Raw genomic sequence first — 27,077 nt, forward strand, 5'->3', positions numbered from 1 at the left:
GTTGTATTTAATATTTGTGCCTTTTCTCTTACCAGCAGCAAGAGGGTTTTAATGTGTTCACGAACTTTTTGATAGGTGGATCGTAATTCACTCCATTGATCACGAAGGTTGTTTTGCACAATTGCAGCTTGCTTGGGCATTTTTACAGTCCCACGACCACTGGGTGACGTGAGGACTCCTGTATTTACAGAGATATGGGCATTCTCAGCAAGTAAGCTCCCTGGCCGCAGCAGGAAGCACCCTGTGGGGCAGAAGGATCAGCAGCGGGGCTTGGGGGCCAGATAGTGCTTCCCGGGAACCACTGAGCAGGAGCACATGGGAAGAGAGCTCTGTGCAGGGGGACACAACCACAGCCAGGAAATGCAGCCCAGAGCACAGAGGGGGGACTGGGAGAACTAGCCGAACACCTGCCTGTGCCCACCCTCCCAGCTTGACAGTGTGCTTCCTGCTCACTGGGTGAACCCCACTGAAAAGCAGCTAACAGTACTGGGTCTAGGCAATGCGGTCTGGTCAGACTCCCAGGGCACAGGACAGGGGAGAGGTGGGTGGAGCCTGGACAGGGGCGTAAGTACATTGAACATGTGCTGTTATTTTTATGTCCATGCCCTGCAGTCAAGGAGGAAGTCACCTGCACCTCTGGTGCTCAGTGCTACCACCTCAGTAAGGACGAAGGGAACAGATCTGGGAATCCAGGTTTCCATTTTTTTTCAATGTGTCCCGGAATTCCCTCGATGCTGCTGGTCACATTGGCTGGGACGTAAAACAGAAAACACTCAGGGTCAACGGGAAGGAGAAAAAGCAAAGTCAGTGTTTTTCAGCCAGTGTTTAGAAGAACCATTTCTGTTGAGAGTCCCCCAAACTCAGATGTTAAGCGAGACAGGCTGGGAGAATTTCGAATTACCTTCTAAATACAACTGACAGAATGTCAGGGCAGGCAGGCGTGGGTACAGCTCTCAGAGGTTACTGCATATAAAGCATAGCGCTGGGGGGGTGGGGGTGGTGGATCAGGTTTGCAAGCATTTTTTTACTGACATGAGTTGCTGTAACTTACATAAGGCATTTCATGTGTTTTAGTTACAGCTTTGGAAATGTATTGGGGGGTCTGCGGCATTCATTAAACAGAAAGTTGCTATTTAAATAGAAAAGCAGTTCTCCTTGGCCTTCTGCAGGATGCTGGGTTTCTCTCGCACCGTCTTCTGTTAGGTCTTTTGCTGCCTGCAGCTGCCTTGCTCTGAGCTGATTCGGGGCTGCATCTCTATCCAGGAGGTCCCAGGCTCTGGGGGTCTCCCCACTAGGCCCACGTGGCTAGTTGCTTTGCGAGAGGGTAAAGAGGATCGGCAAGGGAGAGTTCTTCACCTTCCGTACTGACCTTTGAGGCCAGATGAGCCTTTGCTATACAGGCGATGCTGTGTGCACACGGCAGGATGTTTAAGCAGCTCCCTGACATCTGCCCGCCAGCCACTCCACTGTGACAGCCCAAATGTCTGCAGACATTGCCACATGTCCCCTGGGGGAAGGCAAAAATCACCCCCTGCCCCCCACTGAGAAGTTGGGGAGCCGTAGATACCTGAGGAGCCCTCACAAAAAAGAGCCGTGCAAAAAATAATTGAGGCAGACCTTGTTTGAGGGATCAGATTCCATGGTTTATGAAGAAACCGTATTTCCCACGCCAAAGTTCAGCACACGTGACTTAACAGAGGCTTAAAAAACAACCCTCTTCTGTGAATTTATTTCTTCACCAGTAGTACACAGGTTGTACCACATTTGTGTAGGGTTTTGTGTTTTTTTCCCCCCTCTCTTCTCTTTCCCCCCTTCATCCTGCCGGCCATTCCCCTCAATAAATCTCTTGCATGTCTAATCCCATCCTGGTGCCCGCTTCTGGGGGCACTTAAACTGGTTCAATGGCTCAAAATAAGCGAACTGTCCACTGAAGAAATGTATGGCCCCCCGGCGGGGGGTGGCCCAGATGTCTACAAGAGAGCCCCAGCCTCGGCTGCTGCCCCCCAGGGACAGGAGGCCAGTCTTTCCCTCGCTGCCTCTGGGCAATGACTGAGCAGGACAGGGGCATCGAGGCCACACTGTCCCGCTAAATAAGGGGACTCCTCTGATGAGGCAGGTAAACATAGGGAGTCCCCAGCGGCTTGGCCAAGATTTTCTCAGAAGTGCACTGCGGCCCGTGGTTCTCCCTACCCAGTCCCTCTCTCCCCGGGTCAGCCCGCACAAGCGTCCCCTCCACCCCACCCCCCACCCCCCCCTGCCGAACTGCAGAGGGCTCCCCCTGCCGGCTCCTGCTCCCTCAAACCCTTGATCCCTCACAGGTGTTCCCCCTAATAAATCTCTTGCACTTCTAATTCCATTTTGCTGTCTGCTCCTCATAGGGTCAGACAAGTAATGGATTCCCTTCACTAAACAATCTGAATTCTATAAAATATGTAGCAAAACTGTATCCACAGTAATCGAGTAGTTGTAACACTTGAGAGCAGGAATGTACCAGAAAATTGGGACGTATGATCACTCCACCTAGGTTTCCTAAGAGAATGGATCGTGTTTCTAAGTGAGGACTATCTGTACTAAGAATGGCCATTTACTGCCCTCCCCCCACCTCTTTATCAGAGCTTCCTCCAATAGAGGAAGGGAACCCTGGATCCGTTCAAGTCACAGAGCCATGAACACCCTAAGCTAGGCTGCTATTTCACCCCCACCCCCAGGAAACTCCCCCTCCCTGTTCTTGTCCATCCCTCTTCCTTTTCCAGTGTGATGATCCTTATCCCAACATGAAGATATGAGACTAGGATGGACAGAAGGCTGGCCCTTGAAGGTCAAGGCTTTGCCTTTGCGGTGAGAAAGAGAAAAGTAGTCCCTGGCAGCTAGCTCTGATCAGCCAGGTGCTCACAGCTGGGCCTGAACAGAGCCAGTCTCTTGGATAGCCACCATCAGACAAGGCCTGACCAAACAGGACGATTCCACGCTTGTGTCCAAGCACAGACAAAATGAAGGCCACTGTGCAAACCACAAAAACCACCCAACATCCCCCGCCCCCCAGCGATGGCTGTCTGGTTACCAACCGCAGTTTTAGCTCTGCCTTTGTCTCAGCTTCTCTATGAAAATTGAGATGCTCAATCACAGAATGGATCTTGCTTCCTGAAAGCATGCAGTCCAGAATGAACCCCCCGCTTCCTTGAAACTCCACCCCCCCCTATGGTTTTTAACACAAGTTCTGTTATAAGTCCCTTGTAACACCTTCGTACTGAGACGCCCCAGGACTCCTCGGCTCTACCAGTACGTCGTCAGCAACAAATCAGTGAATCCAACTTTGTTCCTGGTGGTCTTTGGTTATGGGCATGGACAGGAGGTCCACAGGTGGCCAGACCCTGGTCTGTTCTATGACTTTGGCTCCTGGGTCTGTCTCCAAGGTGCCACAACCATCCTAGGAGAGAAAAGGAACTGTAGGCAAGACGACGACAAGAAAAGAGGTTTCATCCATACAGCAGCTGAGGTGTAGATGGATCCCCTGACTGTGGCTCCGATTCTAACGAGTTGCTCCGTGGCCTTGGACAATTCAGACAAAAGTGGAGAACTATTTATCCTTCGCAGACCTGCAAAGTGAGTTTTAAACACATCAAGGATGACAACAAGCTGTGCCCAATGGCCGGCACACAAAACCCGCTTGTTCACGGCTAGGAGGAGCCGGAAGGTTGAGGGAAAGACGGAAGGTGCAGGGAACACGAGGAGGTGAACCAAGAGATGGTGAAAGGATTATCTTAGGGAGAGAGAAGAGCCAAGAACATCTGGGGAAAAAGCTGTAAATAGAACTGTAGGAGACAGACAAAAGGGGAGACCAAGTCCATCCCGGCTGGGAACCCCCTGCCCTTGGAAGTCTCCCTCAGCCAAAGGAAGGGATCTGGGGAGGCACGGAGAACCGCACCAGAGAAATGGTGGTGGTGGTGGGGGGGTGGGCTGGCAAGATTGGGCAAATGGGCACCAAGGGAAGGGTCAGGGAGAAGAGGAGGGGGACATCCACGCCTGGGGAATGGGGTTCAAAGTCCACCTCTGAGCATGAGCTGAAGGAGGAGCCGCGGATGGGCACGGGATCCCCTTATTACCTTCCTGGATATTTCAGAAGGAAGCTAGACTCCAGAGCAGGCGCCAGGTCCCAGCCTCCTGGCAGCTTGTATGGTACTCTCCCCAAGTCTCCACCTCGGGTTTGCTGTGCAATTTAGAAGTGCACAGGCCTGTCAGGAGAAACGACAGATCAATAATGAGGGTGGCTTCCAGAGACTTCAGAGGCCAAATAAGGAGTGTAGAGGCTGCAGAGTGCAAAGGGTCCTGGGAGGGCCCAGACGAGGAAAAGAAGTGTGCCTGGAAGGGGTTCCGCGCGTCCCACCCGGCCCACCGGGCCGGGGCGGCGGGCGGTGTGCGGGCTGCCCAGGGCCTGGGGTCGGGGCCTCCAAGCCTCGCCAACCCCTGCACACTGCCACCCTCTCGAGCTGTCTGCTTTCACTGAGGGAGGGCTGTGGGGCCCCAGGTGGGGAGATAGATGCATGCTCCCCCCCCCCAAAAAAACGTGGGCCCAAACCAAGAGGGGTGTCTTCTAGAGCAAACCTCTTCTGCCTTCAGCGGTGAAAACGTACACCAGAAACTCACTCGGTAAGCCCTTGGGACAGTTTCATGGATGAACCGGCTCGTTCTCCACCTGCTACATCCTCGCCTGGGGGTCCTAGCAGTTTCCTCACTGGCTTGCTGCCGTGGCTTCAACAGGTTTCTGCTCCCTGAGCAGTGCCCTCTACCCGGAGGCCGGGCCAGGCGGGGCCTCCTTGCAGTCTGTCCCACCCTAACCAGAGAGCGGTTGATCCACTGTATGGCGATAGGACGGGCGTTCAGAACAAGGAACACCGACAGGCTCGACTCCGCGAGACTAACGGCGCCAACCGCCCGGTGAGTTCCACCCAAAGGCCGCTGGGCCCCGCCCCTTCCAGCCCCGCCTAGCTCCGGCCCCGCCCCCCTCGCCCGGCCCAGCTCCGGCCCCGCCCGGCCCTGCCCAGCTTCGTCCCCTACACCCACGCCCTCCCTACAAGTCCCTACCGACGTCACGCCCCGCCGCGTCCGCCACGCCCCTGTCCCGCACGCGCAGCCCCGCCCACCCCACCTTACCACGCCCCGCCACGCCCCAGCAAATCACCGCCGCGTCCTCCAGCCTCGCCCCACGCCCGCAGCCCCGCCCACCTCACCCTGCCACGCCCAGCAAGTCCTCGTAGACGCCACGCCCCCACCACGTCCACCACGCCCTCAGTCCGCCTTGGCCTCGGGCCCCGCCCCTTTCTTAGGCATTGCCCACGGAGTCTCCTCCTCCAGGCCTCAAGGGTCTTTCTCACCCGCTGAACCTGTGAGGCCCAGGCGTATTTTGCACCATGGTCCGTTTTAAACATAGTTTAAAATCGTGGCTTGGAAGTGGGAGGCAGGTTGGAGAGCAGGGACAGTAGCTGGTTTGGGCATACATCTCAAGACCTGCCTCATTCTTCCCTCAGAGATGAAGCGGCAGGAAGCGTCTGGATGTCTGACCTAGGCGCTCTCGCCCCGCAGTCCCAGGATGAGAGTTCTACCTTATTACGTAGAAAGATGTGGAAGGATTAGGGCCTGAAGTCAACCAGGATCTTCGGATGGGGCTTTTTGTTTTAGCTGGCATTTGGGGGCAGCTCTTTGAGATTTTGGGGAGGAAGCTGTCCCCTGTGCACCAGCAGTCCTGTATTGAATGGTCCTCAATGGCAAGAGCTCTTTCATTGGGATTTGCTGGAAGAATTTGACTAACCAAGGAGACAAAGCTCATGATTCCCTTCCCCTGTCCTCACGTCATATTGCTTATTCAGCATCTTGGGGCATCTGTTCAGAGAACGGTCGCGAATGGTGTTTATTCTGCAGAAGCTCATCCCTAATGTAGCCATTATCTTCAAAACCTTCCTGTGGCACCTGCGTGGCTTAGTCAGTTGAGCATCGGACTTCCGCTCAGGTCATGATTTCAGTTTGTGGGGTCGAGCCCCATTTTGGGCTCTGTGTCAGCACAGAGCCTGCTTCAGATGCTCTGTCTCTCTGCCTCTCCCCGTTCATGCTCTCTCTCTCTCTCTCTCAAAAATAAACATTTAAAAAGCAAAAAAAAAAAACCCTTCCTGGGGCACCTGTGTGGCTCAGTGGGTTGAGCGTCTGACTCTTGGTTTCAGCTCAGGTCATGTTCTCACGGTTCATGAGTTTGAGCCCCACGTTGGGCTCTGTGCTGACAGCTCAGATCCTGGAGCCTGCTTCAGATTCTGTGTTGCCCTCTCTCTCTTCTTCGCGCCGGCTCGCACTCTGTCTTGCTCTGTCTCTCAAAAATATATAAACGTTAAAAAAAAAAATAAAAAACACTTTCTTCCCGATTGTTTGGGTGCTTAAAGATCTGGGGAAAGAGGACCTGAAGAATGTTAATTCAGAAACTTGAGATGGGGCTAAAGCATTCTAGAAGCGTCTGCCCTCTCCACCCCCAAGCCTGGGTATGATGCGATGGGTCAAGAATACCCCAGAGGGCCACCCTCTCCCACTGAGCCTGTTTGGTTATTTATTTTATTTTATTTTATTTTTTTCTGGGTCGCCTGAATATGGGTTTCCTCTCCCCTGCAGGTGAGAGAAAATACTAGGTTGCTATGAAAGAAACAGTTCTCTCTGCAAAGGTTTGGAATCAAGATTAAATCTTGAGGTGAGCCTATCTCGCTGCTCTGGCCTTCGGCATTGCTGGGGGCCGTGATGGAGTGCATGATTTTCCCTTACAGCATCCAAAATGTAAGTTTTTAGTTAAAGGATTATTGCTAAGAAATCATTTTAATATGCGTTACTCGGTTTATAGATCAATACAGCTTGCTTGCTAGTGTAAACAGCTCGCAACTCATCTGTTGCCTTGGGAGCAGGTGAGAAACAATGGGAAATTTCCCTCTGAATTGGGAAAACAGAATGGAAATTGGCAAAGAGCCCTCATCACACTTTCTTACTGCAGCTCCAGCCTCAGCCCCACAGTCATCCCCTCTGGTGGTTTAGAAGTGTCTTAACAGCTCAGGAGAGCGCGCCATAGCCAGACTTGTTGAATGAATGAATGAACGCTACCACCTAAGGTTTGTAATCCACCCCTCACCTCACCCCCTGCGGTCCCCCTTCCTTCTAGCACTTGCAGGGGCTTCTCCACCCACACTTAGCTTAGCACCACGTCTTTCACATCGTATGTATTTGATAGGAGTGTGCTAAAACTCTTCATGGGGACCAAAGTGGATGTGATGCCATGTTCAATGATTGCTTAACTCTTGGCAAGGGTCTGAAGACAAACAAACGTCTTGATCTGTCTGTGCAAGAAGTCTACCCTTGCAACATCTGCTGCAAGTGTAAATTTTTACCTTAAAAATCGGTGGAAGAGGGGCGCCTGGGTGGCTCAGTCGGTGAAGCGGCCGACTTCGGCTCAGGTCATGATCTCGCGGTCCGTGAGTTCGAGCCCCGCGTCGGGCTCTGGGCTGACAGTTCAGAGCCTGGAGCCTGTTTCAGATTCTGTGTCTCCCTCTCTCTCTCTGACCCTCCCCCGTTCATGCTCTGTCTCTCTCTCTGTCTCAAAAGTAAATAAACGTGAAAAAAAAATAAAAATAAATAAATAAATAAATAAAAAATCGGTGGAAGAAAATAAACTAGACTAATTTTTTTTAATGCCGAAGACAGAGACTTTATTATCTCAAAAAGGGCTTTGAATCCATTAAAAAAATTTTTTTTAACATTTATTCATTTTTGAGAGTGACAGAGACAGAGCACGAGTGGGGGTGCAGAGAGAGAGAGGGAGACACAGAATCAGAAGCAGGCTCCAGGCTCTGAGCTGTCAGCACAGAGCCCGATACGGGGCTGGAACTCACGGACCGCGAGATCATGACCTGTGCTGAAGTCGAAGTCGGACGCTCAACTGACTGAGCCACCCAGGCACCCCTAATCCATTTTATTTAAGGAAAACATAACTGAAAATACAACTTCATCCCGGGTATCCTGGACCAATTTGACATTAGACATTTTTTAAAAGGTGTAGGACATTTTATCTTCATTATTGGAACTCTCTCTGTTGCCAGTGCTTCTCAAAGAGACTATCTGCAGAAATATCACTGGGTTGCCATTCAAGAGGAAGTGAGGAAGATTTCTGGAAAGATCTAACCCCTGACTGGAAGGATCACCTCTGAAGAACACATTTCCCAATTGTCCTTTCTTAGCTGGGCCTCAGTTTCCACATCTGTAAAATGAATGGGCTGGTCACTAGATAATTGTTAACATTCTTTCTAATTAGAATTTTCACAATTATTTAGTGTTTTTTTTTGTTTGTTTTGTTTTGTTTTTTGTTTTTTTGCTGGCCGAAATGAAGGGCAATTGGTCAATTGGTCAACTAATACCAAATGATGAATCTTAGTTTTTTTGTTCTTAAATGTGATTCCATAAGAAAAGACTTCTGCTTTCACTAGGTCTCCCAAAGTATTTGTGTTTATTGGTAAGTGTTTGCATTTCAAATAGAAACTCTGAAAATAGCAGGAGAGTGAAGTCTGCCCTCTGTAAACCAGGCATCGCTTGGAATGAGTCACAGACTATCTTAAAAATACTGGAAATTTTTTTTTTAATTAAAAAAATTTTTTTAATGTTTATTTTTGAGAGAGATAGAGCGCGAGTGGGGAAAGGGCAGAGAGAAAGTGAAACACAGAATCCTAAGCAGGCTCCCTCCGGGCTCTGAGCTGTCAGCACAGAGCCTGATGTGGGCCTCGAGCTCACAAACTGTGAGATTATGACCTGAGCTGAAGTCGGACGCTTAACCGACTGAGTCACCCAGGCACCCCAAAGATACCGTAAATCTCAATTAGTGCTTTTTTCTTCTTAAATCAATTTTATTGAGGTGTTATTTACCTACACTAAAATGCACACATTTAAAGTGTACCACTGATCACTTTCGACAAATATTTGCCTCCAGACAAACCACCATCCCCATCACCCCCCAAAGTTCCCTCATTTCCTTTTGTAGCGGGTCATCATCAGACTGGATCTTCAGTGCAGATACATACATCTTCCCTTTGCATCCCATTTTTTGACTTTCCTTGGGACACAGAGGTGAACAAAGGCCCAGTCTCTGTGCTCAGGGGCCTTATACCCTAGCGCTGTAGAGTGAGCAATTCTGTAGCTAGCCTGAGCCCCAGTTTAACTACGTCAGCCTCTGTTACTGGATAAAGAGATAAGATTCTGTTTAGACCTTTGGAGGATGCCCCACATGGGGGCTCCACCCCTCTCGCCCCCACCGCCTTGAAACAAATAGCTTTTTCTCACAGGATGAGGATATTCTTAAAGTATCTCCTGCAGCTGAATACCAGTGGAGTCTTCCCTTCTATTCTTTTTTCTTTTTGCAACAGCTGGGGTAGGCAACCCCAAAGGCTCCTAGTGGATAACGGCAGGGAGGAGAATTGCTGGGCTTTTCAGATGGGTTTTGTTCTTCTCTTGAAGCTGGTAGCTTGTTTTAGAAAAACAGCCCCTAAGAATTATTTATTTTTCTGAAGAATCATGATGCATAGTAAACGTTTACTCAGTGGGATAAATAATGTAGAACAAGAAGGCAAAGTTAGATACAAGACTGCTTAATGTCCTACAGGGCAATGAAACCATAACCTTTAAGGTTATCTGTTCTACTGGACAGAGTTCATTTGCATTGTCTGCCTGACAAAAATCATTTGCAACTTATCAGTTTTCTACAAATAAACATATACTCTTAGCAGGGTCTAGGTCCCAATCAATAGTGAGTCAACCCACAATTTCATTTCCCTAGAGCACTGAATGATCCTTAGGTGAACTTAGACAATGCTCCAGGAGACTTGGAAAGGACATTCAGTCCATCATTTTGTGTAAGTTTCGAGTTTTGGATTGTCTCTCTTCACATGATGGCCCACACCCCTGCAAAATAATAACCAAGCGTCATTAGATCAAAGGGACAAGTGCCTCTTCCATGGCCTGTGGAGCTGCTGCGGCTCGAGCTACTGATGAGGGAACATCAGGCAAGCTGACACCTCCCCCTTCTCCCCCTCCCCTGCAACCTGCACCCCCCTCCCCCTCCTGCCCAGGGGGATATGTGGATAGGTCTGGCATTCCTCAGGCACTCCTGGCTGCCCAAGAACAAAGGAAAGGGAAAAACAAACGGTTAACTGATAGAGATCACTGTCCCATCAGTTTACAAGTGTTCTAGTAAATTGTGAGAAAAAAGCAATCTTATCAATAGCCTAATCTCCAGAAACCTATAGACTCAGTTTCCTGAAGACCCAACATCACCCTCCCCACTATAGTGATGTGGGGAACAAAGGCAAAAAGGAAACGGTAGGTAAAATTAAATTTCCTGATAACCCGCAGCCCACTGACAAACACTTGAAGCAAATACAGAGTATAACATTCTTCCAGGAACTCCCTCCTGTCTTAACTTGAATACCTTACTAAGCGAAACAACCTTAGCTTGACAATAGCTAGGCCTCCAGTATCTTATGAGCCTTCCTTAGCATATGGAAGTCCTTCTGGAGGCCTCCCTTTTGCCTTTAACTTTCCCCACCTCCTTAGTATATAACTAGTCACTCTACAACCCCAGTGCCGCACTTTCTGCCCAGGGGTCTTGTCCCCTTGCTTTAACAATAACACCTTTTTGCATCAAAGACATCTCAAGAATTCTTTCTTGGCCATCAGCTCCAGATCCCTACTTCTCCAAACCTCATCACTACCATATCAGATGTCTTTCTCCCCAGATTCTTCCTCTGTCCTCTGGGGGAAATGGCGATGTCTCAGTACAATCTGATGAATGAGTTATTTCTTGCAGCTTCCTGGGTGGTGTCTTCCTGGAATGGGAAAGACCATTGCTCAAGAACGTTTGGCTTTCCTGGAAATTGGGACTGTGAGTAAAAAGATTGATTCATTCTTCCTTGGCAACTTTAAATTGAGCTTTTTGGCCCATTTGTGACTTTACTTATACAAAGACATCTAAGCAAAAGAAAGGAAATAGTCCTGATTCGGAGTCATAGTAATCCCTATGTTGAAGGCCTTTGGAGAATGCCTGCCCTGAAGCTCTGTAGGGTCCGTGCCATTGGGACAACCAAAATGCTGACTGAGTAAAGAGATCAGCAGCCACTAGACAGTTTTATAAATAAATAAATATATATATATATATATATTTTTTTTTAATTAAAGTATGGTTGACGTGCAATATTATATGAGTTTTGGATGCACAATGTAGCAATTCGACAATTACATACATTATGAAATACCGTGACAAGTGCAGTCACCATACAAAGTTATTACAGTATTATCGACTGTATTCCCTATGCTGTATTTCTCATCCCTGTGACTTATCTATTGTACAACTGGGAGTTTGTACTTTTTGATCCCATTCACCTGTTTTGCCCATCCTCCCACCGCCCTCCCGACCCTCTGGCAACACCACCAGTTTGTTCTATTTGTGAATGTGATTCTGGGTTTTGTTGTTGTTCTGATTTGGTTTTTAGATTCCACCTCTAAGTGAAATCCTATGATATCTGTCTTTCTCTGTCTGACTTATTTCACTTAGCATAGTACCCTCTAGGCCCATCCGTGTCGTTGTGAATATCAATTGCATTTTGGAGTGCCACATGGTGTCTGGGTAGCCCTCCCTTGCGCCTCCCCTAGTCCGCAAAAAACAAGGCTGGAGTCCATCCACAGGTCTGTGCCTCTCCTGCTGGTGGCCTTAGGCAAAACCCACACATTCTTTGTATTTCTTCATTTAAATTAAAACAAAAGAAGAAAGAAAGAAAGAAAGAAAGGGAAGAGGAAGAAGACAATTAGCCTGCAGGACTCACGGGGTGGTTATTAGAACGAATTCGAATTCCGAGTTTATTGAGTTGTTAAGATACACAGTGCCCAGTGGGATAAACCTGTAATAAGGCTTGTGAGGGCGTTTTGTAAACCAAAAGAGAAGGTGTAATTAGTTGGGATCAAAGACCCATGACAGCCTGCAGGCTGGGTCTCCTGGGTGGCTGCAGGGACCAGAGTGGGGGGTGGTGACGGTGGGAAAAGAGATTTAACTCAGGAACGTCTGACGATCCTGCTGGTGTTCAGCCTGCAAACAAGTTCAGACAACACAGCGGGTGGCCAGCAGCCAAGCGACTGGTGTCTTGCGAAAAGAAAGGGATCCAGAATGGAATTGGTGGCTACTCAGCTCCTGAGCCCGAGCGAGCCCACGTGGGGTCCAAAGGACACACTTGAGTCCCAAGTCTGAGGCAGAGCAGGAGGCTCTTCCATTCACTCCCGCAGCCTCACGGACCTGGATCTTGGGTAAAAATATATTCTCTCCTAAAATGACAGAACAGCCACAAAACAAGGTTCTTTTTCTTTTTTCTTAGGTTTATTTATTTATTTTGAGAGCGACAGGGACAGTGCAGTGCAAGTGGAGGAGGGGCAGAGAGAGAGAGGGAGAGAGAATCCCAAGCAGGCTCTGCGCTGTCAGCGAGGGGCCTGATACGGAGCTTGAACTCACGAACCACGAGATCATGACCCCAGCCGACACCAAGGGTCGGACGCTTAACCGGCTGAGCCTCCCAGGCGCCCCCAAAACGAGCTTCTGAGTAGCCCTTCTCGTATGGCAGGCTGCTTTCCCTGAACTCTGAGGAGCGGCCTGGCCCCCTCACAGCCCGAGTCCCAAGGTTAAGGTCTGAGCGGATTTTAGTCATTGGAGCCTGGGCCTCTGAGAGGTCAGATCTCAACGTCCTGGGTGACACGAGGAACCCGCGAAGGGATCTGAAGTCACTTCACTAGCTGGTGCCGGGACTCTTCTTTCCAGGTGGGAGCCCAACACCCCCTCCCCCAGAAGGTTGCCAGCCTTCTGGAGACATCTTGGCTTGGGAGAATCAACAGTTGAGGAGCGTGCGGGGCGATGGGGTTCCGAGTCACCAGAGGTGTGTAGAAGAAGCTTCTGGCAGGGTGTGAGCGGCATTTCTGCCACCACACCTTCCAGTCTTTTCCAGCCATTAGCCTCTCGGGGAGTAACCTCGGATCTCTGACCAGAGGGTGGGGGTGAAATCTGGCCAAACCGGTCGCAGCACCTGGGGGTGGGGAGGGGAGAAGAGAGGCTCAAAGTCTGAAAAACTGGACTTAATGGAGGCTGGCAAGACTGCCGTACTTTTCTGAGACATTTAACAACCGCAGAATCTTGCGTTTTAACACGGAAGTTTTCATCTTCATTTTATTGTATTAAAAATATTTTTTCAAAATCTTTATTTTTGAGGGAGAGAGAAAGACAGAGTGTGACCGGGGAGGGGCAGAGAGAGAGGGAGACACAGAATCCGAAGCAGGCTCCAGGCTCCGAGCTGTCAGCACAGAGCCCGATGCGGGGCTCGAACCCACGAGCTGTGAGATCATCACATGAGCCAAAGTCAGACGCTTAACTGACTGAGCCACCCAGGTGCCCAATTTTATTGTATATTTTAAAAAAATGTTTTATTTTTTAAACTTTTTATTATTTTAGAGAGGAGAGAGAGAGGGGAGGGACAGAGAGAGGGGGAGAGAGAGAATCTCAAGCAGGCTCCATATTCATCGCAGAGCCCTAGGTGGGGCTTGAACCCATGAACCATGAGATCATGACCTGAGCCAAAATCAAGAGCCGGACGCTCAACCGACTGAGTCACCCAGGTGCCCCTTATTACGTTTTAAAATATGAGGTGCATTCTCCAGGTTCAGATTCAAAAGTTACGGAAGGGTATATGGTGACAAGATTCCCAACCTCACAGTTTCCTTCCATGAAGGCAAGCGCTTCACGGTTTCTGTTTAACAAGATTTTTTAAAAATTGCTTTTAAAACTTCTCAGATGCTTAGAGGCTATTTCAAGGCACTGGCTGAATTCTACACGGGAGAAGAAGCGGGGTGGTTTCTGACCATGGCAGGGGTTCAGAGTTGCAAAATAATCATGGCCCAAAGACTCAGGAAGAAACTTTGACCTTCCCCCTAACTGTCTGAAGGGATGTAGACGAAGAACCTGCCTGAAGGAGATTTTGCTACATTAGATAACTACCTGATCATATGAACCAGAGCACAGACAGAAAGGGATTTGGCAAGTCTGTTTGTTAAAATTCCTCCCTCCGTCCCATTGTTTCTGAGGGCCCCGGCAAACACGTTTACCAAACCTTTACTTTTTTTTCACCTTCCCGTGAATTGCTTTCCTTCCCTTTGAAGTCCCAGACCCTCTCCCCCCTCTTTCTAGTTCAGGATGACATATGTACCTCATTTTGCCCGACTGTCTTTGGAATCTCATGTGTGTGTAGATTCCCCATGTGTACAAGTTTCAATGGGATTTTCCCCTGTTCATCTATCTCGTGTCAATTTAATTCCTAGACCAGCTAGAAGAATCTTGAAGAACAGAGAACAATTTTTCCTCCCCAGCACCATCTTAATATTTATATTTTTATTTGTTTATTTACTTTAACGTTTATTCATTTTTGAGAGACAGAGAGACAGAGCGCGAGTTGGGGAGGGGCAGGGAGAGGGAGAGACACAGGATCTGAAGTAGGTTCCAGGCTCTGAGCTGTCAGCACGGCGCCTAATGTGGGGCTCAAACTCACACGGACGGAGAGATCGTGACCTAAGCTGAGATCTTAACCGACTGAGCCACCCAGGCGCCCCGCCCCAGCACCATCTTTAAAGGAATGGTGGTGTTTGTCCATCCCCTTGCCAGTGAGGAAAGTTGTCCTTTGGCAAGTGAGATGGGGCAGGGAGAAAAGACCGGACAGTTGTTATGGTTACTATAAGCCTCAGTGCTGGGAATGCTGCCTGCCCCCCGCACCCCCCACCCCGCCATGTCTCTCCGTTGGTGTCCACTGCTCACCAGGCAGACCCAAACACACAGGACTGCCTCAGACACGGGCCGCCAAATCTCAGCTCACCGCTACAGTGTTTACAAGATGAGATCCTGAACTTCCCTCTTCCCTGGCGGTTGAGCTCCCACGGCTCACGCCGCGACGCTCCTTCCAGGAACGGCTCTTTCTAGGGCTGCGCAAAAGCTGTGCGGTCACGTGCCAGCTTGCTGGAGCTGACAGCTAAGTGGGTTTGGAGAAGATGAGAACGGCATCTTCAAATGTGACGCAGCTAGCCGGAGAACGGTCAACTCACAGGAAAAGGCAACCAGCTTGCCGAAGACGAGTCCGAGCCAGAATGAGCCGACTACCGGCGATGGTTTTCCTTTCGGACGCGGATTTCATGAAGATTGGCCACTAAAATTCAGACGTTGTCGTATACGTCACCTCTCCCCACCCTCGCAATCGCCTCGTTAGGTAGGCGCTAGGATTCGTATTTTGTAGTCGAGGATATTTTGGCTCAGCAAAGCGAAGGCGCTTGCTCGGATGAAACAGCTGGGCTTCACAGCCGCCTCTCAGCAATTCTGAGGTCTTTGTCAGTCTGGGGACAAACGTTCCCTCAAAACAAGACAGGCGGGGGGGCGCCTGGGTGGCTCAGTCGGTGAAGCGGCCGACTTCGGCTCAGGTCACGATCTCGCGGTCCGCGAGTTCGAGCCCCGCGTCGGGCTCTGTGCTGACAGCTCAGAGCCTGGAGCCTGTTTCAGATTCTGTGTCTCCCTCTCTCTCTCTGCCCCTCCCCCGTTCATGCTCTGTCTCTCTCTGTCTCAAAAATAAATAAACGTTAAAAAAAAAAATTAAAAAAAAAAAACAAGACAGGCTGGGTTTGACATACATACCCGTGAACACAAATTGATAGACCTGCACCATTTCCTTGACACATGGAGGGCGAGTGGCCTATGGCGTCCTCTGTGGGACACTCTTCAGCGAGCGGTCACAATAGCAGTGACTCCCTCAAAGGCGAGCCCACTCCCCAACTGGTGCTCCAAGGAGCAGCAAACAGGCGATGGTGACACAGGCGGGCCAGAAAGTGAGCCCCCATCTCGTCACCTGTGAGTCCCCTTTCTGAAGAAAGTCTTGGTCGGTTGGCCCAAGCCCAGGAAGCCTGTTGAGAACGTGGCAGCTCCAGTCCCGGAGATCCTGACTAGTGCGGTCACAGCTGGGGCCAGAAATTTGCATTTGATCTACGGACTCCAGGCAATTTGGACACGGGTTCGAGAAATCACACCTGAGACACTCCTGGGCCCTGGAATGGGAAATCAGCTGGGGTGGAGCAGAAAACATCTAGAAGCTTTTCCACTGAGGCCACAAGGGCAAATATCATACCCAAGCAAGTCTTAAGGAGGCCTTGAGTGTGAACAGACTCAGGCCCTACTTGGAACTGGGGAAAATAAAGACGAACTATTATATAATGAAAGCTCCTAAGTGGATGGACAGCTCCAATTAGCTTGTTCTTGGTCCGGATCTGCCCACTTGGGCCTCTTTGGTGCCCAGTGCTCTATGTCACATGCAGAGACTTTCAGTGGCAGATTGCACTTTGAGGTTAGTTAATGTCCATTATGGAAACAAAACGAAACAGAACAAAACATCATCATGTTACAGCTAGGCTCAAGATCTTTCTACGGCGTTATAATGGGCTGTGTTTGTATTACGGGACGGCACTCATTTGAAGCCTGCCGAAAACAGGCTCATTTTCATTTTTGAAAAAAATTTAAATGCCAAATGACCCAATAAGTTTTTTAAAGCCCTGCTCTTGTGACAGAACCTATTTAAGTTTATTTTATTTATTTTGAGAGAGAGAGAGAAGGGGGTAGGGGCAGAGAGAGAAGAGAGAGAGAATCCCAAGCAGGCTCCATGCTGTCAGCACAGAGCCTGATGTGGGGCTTGAACTCACAAACCGTGAGATCATGACCTGAGCTGAAATCAAGAGTCAGACGCTTAGCCGACTGAGCCACCCAGGTGCTCTGACACATTGCTATAAATGGAGACATTTCTCTACTCCATAAGGGCAGGATCGACCTATTTAAAACACATGGTGACTTTTAGCATGGTCTCTAATAAGCTAGGGATAGGGATAGGATAAGGCGGAATCTCCTTAGAGGTTCTTAAATTGATAAGGCAGGAAATAATTTTTTTTTAATGTTTATTCACTTCTGAAAGACAGAGACAGAGCACAAGCAGGGGTGGGGCAGAGAGAATGGCGGGTGGGGGACACAGAATCCGAAGCAGGCTCCAGGCTCCGCGCTGTCAGCACAGAGCCTGACGTGGGGCTCGAACTCACGAACCGCGAGACCATGACCTGAGCCGAATGCTCAACCAACTGAGCCACCCTGGCGCCCCAATAAGGCAGGAAATAAAAGAACACCTAGATGCATAAATGTCTGAGGGAAGAGCATCTAGCCAATCTGGCCATCTAATCGGATATGCCTGCTACTTTATGCTGAAACAAACAGTGAACATTTTTGAGATTTACAATCATATTCAAATGCAAACAATTACACAAAAAACCAGAAACGAAGCGAAAATGCCAAGGTGCCTAATCGGTATTCATGTTCTTATTCCCCCCCCCCACCCCCAACAGAGTTTTACATTGCTAGAGTCACCGAAGTGCCTAGCTAACTTTCCAGTCATCCTTGAAGATAGAGGTGGGAATGCAATAAAAAGTTAAGCGGAGTTCCCAGGAAAGGTGTTTACTCCCCACCTCTCTTCTTCCTGCCTGGAATGTGTATGTGGCTTCTGGACCTCCAGCAGCCATAGTGAGACCATGAAGTAAACTTGACGGTAGAAGCCACAGCCAGGATGGTGAAGGAGAAAGATAGGAATCTAGGTCCCACCTCTGAATGTCACATATGTGAGAGAATAGGCTCTGTCTTGCTTAAGTTATTATTGTTTTTTGTTACATGAACTCGAACCTACCTATGTGCTAGGTACAGTTCCAGGTACTAGGGATGGGGTTGAGTAAAACATTTCCTGCCTCGTGAAGCTTGTAATTTAGTTGGAAGAGCAACAACAGGCAAGATAAAGAAAAAAAAAAAAAGCAACATACGGGGCGCCTGGTGGCTCAGTGGGTTAAGCTTCCAACTTTGGCTCAGGTCATGATCTCAGGGTTCGTGAGTTCAAGCCCCGCGTCGGGTTCTGTGCTGACAGCTCGGAGCCTGGAGCCTGCTTCCGATTCTGTGTCTCCCTCTCTCTCTGTTCCTCCCCGATGCATGCTCTGTCTCTGTCTTTCAAAAATGAATAAATGTTAAAAAAAAATTTTTTTTTAAAGAAATAAAACATATACTTTTATAATTGCTAAGAAGTAAAAATAAAGAAAGGGAGCAGATATGAAGGGTGGAAGCTGGGGGGAAAGCTTGACATTCTAGTGTGGCCAGGGAAGCCGCATGGGATTTTGCCAAGGAACTGAGGTGACATTTATACAAAGACCTAAGGAAGTAAGGGTGAGAACAGAGGGATTTCTGGTAGAAGAACATTCTAGTTGGAGAGAACAGCAAACACAAAGGCTGTGAGGCCAGAATGTTCAAGAATGAACAAGGGTTTTGCGTGAGTGGAGCTGGATGATTGAGGGATCAGGTATTAGGAGCTGACGTTCAAAGAAGTGATAGGGCCATGGGGCACCTAGGTGGCTCAGTTGGTTAAGTGTCCAACTTCGGCTCAGGTCATGAGCTTGTGGTTCGTGAGTTCGAGCCCCACGTCAGGCTCTGTGCTGACAGCTCAGAGCCTGGAACCTGCTTTGGATTCTGTGTCTCCTTCTCCCTCTGCACCTCACCTGCTCACACTCGGTCTCTCTCTCTCTCAAAAATAAACATTAAAAAAAAAAAAAGAAGAAGTGATGGGGGCAGGGTCCAGCAGGGCCTCATGGGCCATTGGAAGGATTTCGGCTTCTACTCTGAATGAGATGGAGCGATGGGGAAGGTTCTGAGCAAGGGAGTCACGAGATCTGCCTTATATGAGCAGAATCACTGTGGTCTTGAAATGAGGGAGCAGAGGGCAAAGGCACAGAGACTGATGAGGAGGTGACGGCATTGTCGAGGTGAGGGATTTAGTGAAAGCAGTGGAGGTAGGAAGATAGGGGATCGTGGATACAAGGAAGAGCCATTAAGATGACTGGTGGCCCCGGGGGGGCCTGGATGGTCCAGTCAGTAGAGCATATGACTCTTGATCTCAAGGTCACGAGTTCGAGCCCCACGTTGGGAGTAAAGCATACTGGAAAAAAAAACAAAACAAAACAGGATTGCTGGTGGACCAAACATGCACGTAAGAGAGAGAGTCAAGGAGGACTCCAAAGGTTTTGGACTGAGCAACCAGAGGGTTGGGATCGCCATCAACAGAGTTAGAGCAAACTGTTTCCTCTACTCTTACCCTCAATGGGAGGAGCAGATTTGGAGGGGGAATAGCAGGAGGTCAGCTTGGGATGTTTTGAATTTGAGATGCCCATCAGATGCCAGGTGGAGATGCTGACACACAGCTCGGAGTTCAGGGGAGAGATCCGGCTCGGGAGCCATTGGGATGTAGACGGTTTTCAATGTCACGTGACTGGGGGACGTCACCAAGTGAGTGAGGGTGGAGGAGAAAAAAAGGATCCGAATCCTGAACCACAGCCCCCTCTGATGTTGAGATTTGGAGGCAAGCTGGCACCAGTGAAGAAGGTTGACAAGAAACCAGAGGGGGAGGAGGAAAACCAGGAAGCCTGGGGCCATCATAGCCAAGAGAAAAAAATATTTCACGGGGAAAGAGTGAGAGGTGGTATTCACTGCTTGTCAAGCTGGCCACATAGACCCCTCGGAAGAGTCCTTGGTACACAGGACTCTTCCTCCTGTGCGAGGAAGGTGGTACTTTACATATCACACACGCACGCACACACACGCAGGCACACACTGTTAGTGCCTCATAGCAGAATTTTCTGTGATGTGCAGTCCCATACTCAGCACTTAACCACAGGTGGCTACTTAGCACTTGAACATGTGTCTAGTGCAATTGAGAAACTACATTACGGGAGGGGCTGACACACGGCAGTCTCGTGAAATTCAGTTCCAACACAATAAGATGCCAAAGTGTACCTTATCCAGGCAAACACCCTTAGCTGAACATTCAAGCCAAGTGTGAGCCCCAGGCCCGTTTTCCTAGTCCTCCCACCCTGGGACCTTGGTATCCCCTCCATACATAGCCACGTACACTTAATTTGAAAAAGAAAGCCCCAATATATTTTGATGTACTAATTAGCGCCCAACCTGCTTAAACTTTAACTACATTAGGATTAATTTAATCTTAAAATTTAAACAGCCACATGTGGCTCCTTCCTGTATTGGACAGAATGGTTCTGTGGTCTATCCCATGACCTATTATAAATTTCTCTTCAGATTATCAGCCTAATAATTACGTGTTTTAACCGGTTAATAAGTGAGTGGTATAGAAAGGCCCTTCGGTAGCGTTTCAAAAGTCAGGTGCACGGGAAGGCAAAAAACCTGAAGAAAGAGGGATAGAATTGAAAACGCTTGAGGACTTGAATCTTGCTTCTGTCCCTTGGCTGCGGGGCCCTGACGAGTTACTGGACGTCTCCAAGCCAGCCTCATCCTCTGAGATGAGGGGTCATAACAGCCCTGACCTCCAGGCAGAGATGGTCACGTCATTGGTGGGGTCCCGTCCAGAAGAAAAACGTGAGGCCCCTTGTGCAACAGTTATTTCAACCTGGCGGGCCACCTGGGTGGCTCAGTTGTTAAGCATTCTGATTTCGGCCCAGGTCACGATCTCATGGTTTATGAGTTCGAGTCCTACATCCGGTGAGCACAAGTCCCGCTTTGGGTAAAACACGAGCCCTGCTCCGGGTGAGCTCGAGCCCTGAATGGGGTGAACACGAGCCCCGCTTCTGGTCAAACAGGAGCTCTGCTTCGGATGAGCCCTGCTCTTCTCTCTCTCCCTCTCTCCCCACCCGCTTTCTGCCTCTGGCTAAGTTGCACCTCCCCCCCTCCCCCAAAAAAAGAATTTCGAACTGGCCACAGTGCTATGCGTAGGTCCTGTTGAACACGTGGCTTGTGTGGCTGCAAGGGGGCCCACACGTGAAGCTGCCTCTAGGGTCTGAGAGGGGCTGCTGGGTGGTCTAAGTGGTGAAAAGAGTGGGCTCAGGGGGTTTGTTGCGGCTGCTGCACTGGCCTGGGGCTGAAGGCTGGGGTGGGAGATCTTTCCTGGCATCTGTTCTGGGTCTTTCCTCTTTCCACATCCTTAGACTGCTTTGCAGCAAATCTTTTTCTAGGCCTATTTGTCGTCTGGGTCTGAAACGACCACAGTCTAGCTTCTGGCAATTACCTTCAGCAAAGACTGGCCAAGAGGCCGTTACAGCTCAGCTCTGTGAGTCACAGATCAGCAGAGGAAAGGAGGGGATGGGTGGGGGTGGGAGTTAGATTGAGTTCCATGTCTCCCTGTTTCCTCATAAGCACCTTTCTTTAGTTTTTAATTTTTTTTTTTTACTTTTAAAATGTTTATATATTTTTGAGACAGAGAGAGTGAGCAAGTATGAGTAGGGGAGGGGGCAGAGAGAGAGAGCAGGCTCCAGGCTCCGAGCTGCCAGCGTAGAGCCTGACGCGGGGCTTGAACTCATGAACCTGAGATCATGACCGGAGCCGAAGTTGGATGCTTAACTGAGGCACCCAGGTGCTCCAGTTTTTAATCTTTTTTTTTTTTTTAAGCTTATTTATTTTGAGAGAGAGAGAGAGAGAGAGAGAATGAGCAGGGGAGGGACAGAGAGAAAGAGAGAGAGAGAGAGAGAGAATCCTAACTCCATGCCGGCAGCACAGAGCCTGATACGGGGCTTGAACCCACGAACTGTGAGATCGTGACCTGAGCGGAAACCAAGAGTCGGGAGCTTACCTGACAAAGCCACCTAGGCACCCCCCCCCCCCCCAATAAGCACCTTTAAAGCCAAAAAGCAGCCCCATCAACCCCCAAACAGAGGACAGTGAGCCCTGGGGTAGGGAACTGTTTGCTTACCTCCGGAGGAGAGCCTGGGCTGAGGTCACATCAGTGCCTGGAGGTGGCACTTTCTGGCAGCAACCCGGGAGGCCACACAGGTGTGAAGCGTGACTCCCCCCCTCCCCTCAGGAGCAGGAATCCTCAGGAGCAGGGGTGAGTGTGGGGAGCCGGACTTGGCAGGGCCTGGAGGGCTGCAGGCCCTTGGCTCTGTGGCTGACACCAGATTCCCAGGCATCCCCGACAAGGGGGAGGGGCCGCTAGCACAAAGTCCAGAGAGGGCCTGTGGCGGCTACGGCGTCCCTGAGGCTTCCTTCCCCCGAAGTTCACGGCCTCCTGTAGGAAGGGGAAAAAGATGGGGGAGAAAAGGATCCCATGGGAGTCCTGGGCCACCTCTGGCAGCCCCTCACCTGATCCCGGATCCCAGAACCGGGCCCTCCTGGGCTGAACTGATCAGGGGAACAAGGTGGAAAGGCTGCTATACATTTGTTGCTCCGCCTCTTCTGGGTTTGTGTCCCTGGGCAAGTGACTCCATCTTTCCGGGCCTCCTTTCCTCACCAGTAAACGGGATGAAGCACTGCTGTTGGGAGTCGGCAGCGGCTGCCGCGAGGGAAGGCTTGAAAGCTTCTAGCACGGTCTTTGCCTGGCATCTAATCCCCGCCCTCCATCTGGTAGCCTCAAGTAGGATACCTGCCTGATGTCACTGCGGAAGCACAATATGTCTCTGTTGTGACAGTTAACGTCCCAGATGTTGTTTCTGGGCACCTGCTGTGTTGGGCAGTATGAGGAAGCCGAACCAAGTACAAAATACAGACTCCTCCCTCCAAGAAAAATACAATCGTACTGGGCAAAACACAAGTAAGCATAACCTTTTTTTTTTTTTTTCCATTTTTTAAAATGTTTTTATTTATTTTTGAGAGACAGAGAGAGAGAGAGAGCACGTGAGCGTGAGCAGGAGAGGGGCAGAGAGAGAGGGGGACACAGAATCCGAAGCCGGCTCCGGGTTCCGAGCTGTCAGCCCAGAGCCCGACGGGGGGCTCGAACTCACGAAGCGCGAGATCATGACCTGAGCCGCAGTCGGACGCTCCACCGACTGAGCCACCCAGGTGCCCCCAAACTTCCTTTTTTGAAGTGTACATTTGATTTTTTTTTTTTTTTAATTTATTTCGAGAGACAGCAGGGAGGAGCAGAGAGAGAGAGAGAGAGAGAGAGAGAGAGAGAGAGAGAGACAGAATCCCAAGCAGGCTCTGCACTGTTAGTGCAGGGCCTGATGCGGGGCTCGAACCCACGAGCCATGAAATCATGACCTGAGCTGAGATCACGCGTCGGACACTTAACCGACTGAGCCACCCAGGGGCCCCCGCAAGTACAAACTTCTAAGTAAGAAAACTAATGTCCCTCCGTGCGGACTATTGCCATTCAGAGGGAGAGCCTGGGGTTGGGGGGAGGGAGCTGGAGGGCTTCTTGGAGGAAGTGGGCAATGGTGGATTCTGAAGTGCTGGTAGGCTTTTCGCCAGGAGGGGAGGTAGGTGGCACAGATTTTGGTAGAGAGTAGTCCAGGAACAGTGGCAGGAGCAAATCACTAGTGGTCACACAGGGAGGCGCGTGTTGTCTCAACAAAGACAGAGCAGAGCGCGCTCTGGCGTCCGAGGTACCCACCGTCAGCCCAAAGCCTGGCATCCCGTGCCATAAACACACAGAAGACACGGCCTCTGCTGACCTTGTGCTGAGCCCGTCACAGTGAACTGGGGAATCTGGCCCTCAGCCGACCCAGGGGGGGCAAAGAACCAAAGCATGTAAAACAACTCAACGCCCGTTTTTCTTTCCTGTACATTTGTTTATTAAAAAAAAAAAAAAAAAAAAAACCAGAAACAAAAACAAAAAGTGTAGGAAATGAAGAAAACGGCGCCTAAAAAGTATCTACAACAAAATAAATTATTTCCAGCGAAGGATTACAGATCCACACACACCAGTTCTCTAACCGTGACCAAGGTTACATCCCCCCGGACATATGCTTTTCCCCCTTGACTCTTCCTGGGCCTTTCTCCTCCTGGGCAAAATGACCCCAGCGCTACAGCCCAGGCCTGGACGAGCCGGGCTTCTTCACCAGCCCAGCAGACGGGTGTGGGGGCGGCCCCGGTGCAGGCAGTCCCAGCAGGAAGGGCACCGTGCCAGCACAGAAGGCATCAGCAAACGTGTCCGACTGGTTTCCAGTGACCCCGAAGTACTTTACGTAAGTGGGGGTCTGGGCTTTCAAGAAAAGGGCCAGGGGTATGTTGGGCCGGCACCTGCAGGGAGGCAAAGGTTCAGAAAACGGTTCAGTTCACCTGCGGTCTCAGGAAGAAGGCAACTGGGTCTGGGGCTTTGAGCTCTCGGTTAAAAAATGGCCACACGGGGCCCAAGGGTGGCCAGCCACGCTTCGTGGCTACGAGATACAGGGCATGGGTTGAGGGTGCTTCCGCAGAGCCCAGGAGGTCGGGGAGGGCGGCAGGTGGAGGCTGGGGCTCCTACAGGGACTGGAAGCAACGATCCAATTTTAGTTGTGGGCAGGAAGCCCCAGCCCTCCGCTGGCCCCTCATGGGGGAGGTCGCCCGCATCTCAGGCCGAGAGGCCGAGGGTAACTGGGCAGGGGGCCGCCTTTCAGAAGAGAAAGGTGCCGGGGGCACCACCAAGGTCATCACTAAAACAACAGACTCTTCCTTCTGGAAAGAGTCCAAGAGGCCTCGGAAGATACACCAGTCCGGAGACTACACAAGTCCTCATGGAGGCAAAGTAGCAAAGTCTAGGCCGGGTGTTTCCCAGGTGAATTCACCGAACACGATGAAGCCGGTTTACCTTTACAGGAGGTCTGGCCACAGAAACACTGACCTCTGGATGGTGTTGTCAAGCCGCAACACCATCCCTCTCCTCCCAGAGGACAGCAGGGGCCGCAGAGGCAAACGCCCACAGGAGCTCGGCTGGTCATTAGTATGAACGAGGGACGCGGGGCTGTGTGTGGGAAAAACCTTTCCTGAAACAGACACCAGCCTTGAGGCCTGTCTTCTCATTCGATGAGAGATCTAGGGCCCAAACTTTCCATTTCATTATAAACAAAGCAACCCTGCAGCGGGGCGGGGGGACGCGCACTGATCTTTAGCCACAGGCTCAGCATCAGTGAGGGAGGCGAGAAGAAATATGGTGGCAGGGGTGGGGGTGGGGGGGTGGGAGGGGGAGGCTGGGTTGAACCGGGACACCAGCTGTCCCACCTAAAACTGGACCTGCTTTACCAGCTCCAGCCAGCGGCTGCTGGGTGACAGCGTGAGCCCCCCAGGCCAGCCGCACGTCCCGATCCGGATTTTTACGCAAACGTTTTAGAATTTTAAATGTTAGTGGCTAATTCTTAAAAAAATAAAAAAATAAAAAAGATTCTTAGGCCAAACCAAGCACACTGGCGGGCTGGGTCATTTCATAGTCTGTCCTGCACTGGCAGGGGGGTGTGATGGGCAGAACGATGATTCCCCAGAGATGTGCCTAATTCCCAGGAACCTGTGGATATGGTACCTCACACGGCAAAAGGGGACTTTTCAGTGTGATTAAATTAAAGAGCTCGACACGGGGAGATGATCCCGGATTATCTGGGTGGGTGGGCTTTATAAACGAAAGAAGGAAAGAGGGGCATCAGGGTCACCCTGCCAGTGACAGTGTGGGTGCCACGGTGTGCCCAGCCCCATGGGAGGCAAGGAGCGTGAGCAGCCTCTAGAAGCTTGAAGAGGCAAGGCAACCGACTCTCCCCTAGAGCCTCCAGAAGGGGCTAACACCCTGATGCTAGCTGGCCCCGTGAAACCCATCTATGCCCTTCTCATCTCCAGAACCGGAAGCTAAGAAATTTGCGTTGTTTCAAGCCACCGGGTTTGAGATAATTGGTTACGGTAGCGATAGGAAAGGAACCCAGTGGCCAGTCTCCCCTGTGTCATTAAACACTTTTAGGGGATGCAAATCCTCTCTACATTTCTGTTTAAATACCAAAGTACGGCTGGAGCCGGGACAGCCACCCACGGCAATTCAAGGAAATTTCTCTTCCTTCTGGGACTGAAGGACAGTGAGGATGACCACGAGCAGAGCAAGAGAACCATGAAGCCTCTTGTCAAAGCAGGTAAGTGTCAATGCCCTCAAACATGCGCACCCTTTCCTGGCGGGACAGATCGCAAATCATTCCCATCTTCCGGGGAACAGGCACATGTTTATCTAGTGGTCGGGAGAAGTCAAAGCCCAGCCATCCGACCAGTGAGCGTGAGCTGTCACTACGTCAGGTGAAAAGAGCTGCGTGGTCATACCTTCGACTTCTTAAATACACAGGACCCCCAAATAAATAATAATAATAAGGCACATCGTCCTTTTCATCCAGGGGGCTCCAGGGGGAGCAGGGACCTTGGATGGGCTCCCAGGGATCAGTATTGTCGCCCTGAAGAGTTCCAAATCCAGATCCAGAGGTCATTACAACCTCGTACGGGGTGACTCACAGCCGTCCCCTCTCCTTACGGCTGGTTTACAACCCAACCTGGCTTCAGAAGGATACGGACTGGGACGACTGCATCCAGGCAGGCATTCATCACTTTCAACGTCCCATTGTCGGAACGAGCCCGCTTGGAAATCAGGGGTTGGTGGCGTCCAGTAAAACCTCCTGCCGTTCCTTCCATAAAACTCCTCTTTAGGGTTTCTGCTGGAGACCCCTAAAGGGTGTCTCAGTGCCCCGCTTTCAGCAAAAGTCTTTGGGATGGGTCCAGGTTACTCCCCAGGCTCCGTGGGCTCGTGGGTGTCCAGCAAGGGAATGTCTGTGTTCCCGTTGTTGGGGTGGGAGAAGGTATATGGTTCACTGTCAGACTCAGCAGTGAAGCTGGGGGATGGCTCATCTACGGTCAGCTTTGCAGTCGGGGCCCTGGAGCCTGTGAGGGGTGGGGAGGGAGGGCAGTCCCCCGTGGGACCCTGGAACGGCCGGTAGGTGTCCACCTCTGGCTGCAGGAAGGAGCCGTTGGAATCTTGCAACAGATGGCCATATACCATGGTGTCATCGATGACTGCGTACACGTGGGAGTCACTGTCCTTTCGTCCCTTCTGAAACTTTTTTGGCTGCATCGGCATCTGGGTGTTGATGTTGCCGTTGTAGATGCCTACAGAGGGGCCTTTGCTTATCTTCTTTTTCCTACTGACAGA

At 50.4% G+C, this 27,077-nt stretch overlaps 1 protein-coding gene and 1 long non-coding RNA gene across 5 annotated transcripts in view; both read right to left on the reverse strand.

The window, feature by feature from the left end:
* Positions 1 to 1,701: 1,701 nt before the first annotated feature.
* On the reverse strand, positions 1,702 to 4,943 carry LOC132678461 (uncharacterized). Of its 3 annotated transcripts, none has more exons than XR_009609611.2 (3): positions 4,645 to 4,943; positions 4,104 to 4,232; positions 1,702 to 3,596 (listed from the first exon to the last, which is right to left on the reverse strand). It is a non-coding gene; the product is annotated as an uncharacterized LOC132678461 (long non-coding RNA). The 3 variants fall into 3 exon arrangements; XR_009609610.3 differs by having other exon boundaries at positions 4,049 to 4,232; XR_014136716.1 differs by having other exon boundaries at positions 1,702 to 4,232.
* An 18,803-nt stretch (positions 4,944 to 23,746) lies between these two features.
* The window catches only part of CDCP1 (CUB domain containing protein 1), a 56,511-nt gene continuing 53,180 nt past the window's right edge, over positions 23,747 to 27,077 (reverse strand). Inside the window, exon 9 of one of the 2 annotated variants that reach the window (XM_060630801.3) lies at positions 23,747 to 27,066. In XM_060630801.3, coding sequence (XP_060486784.3) covers positions 26,652 to 27,066 — 415 coding nt within the window. In that variant the 3' untranslated portion in view covers positions 23,747 to 26,651. Of the gene's footprint in view, positions 27,070 to 27,077 lie in introns of both variants that reach the window. The other variant, XM_060630800.3, reaches the window with a different exon arrangement.

This window comes from Panthera onca, chromosome A2 (genome assembly GCF_046562875.1).
Source record: "Panthera onca isolate mPanOnc1 chromosome A2, mPanOnc1 haplotype 2, whole genome shotgun sequence".
NCBI classification, from domain to species: Eukaryota; Metazoa; Chordata; class Mammalia; order Carnivora; family Felidae; genus Panthera; species Panthera onca.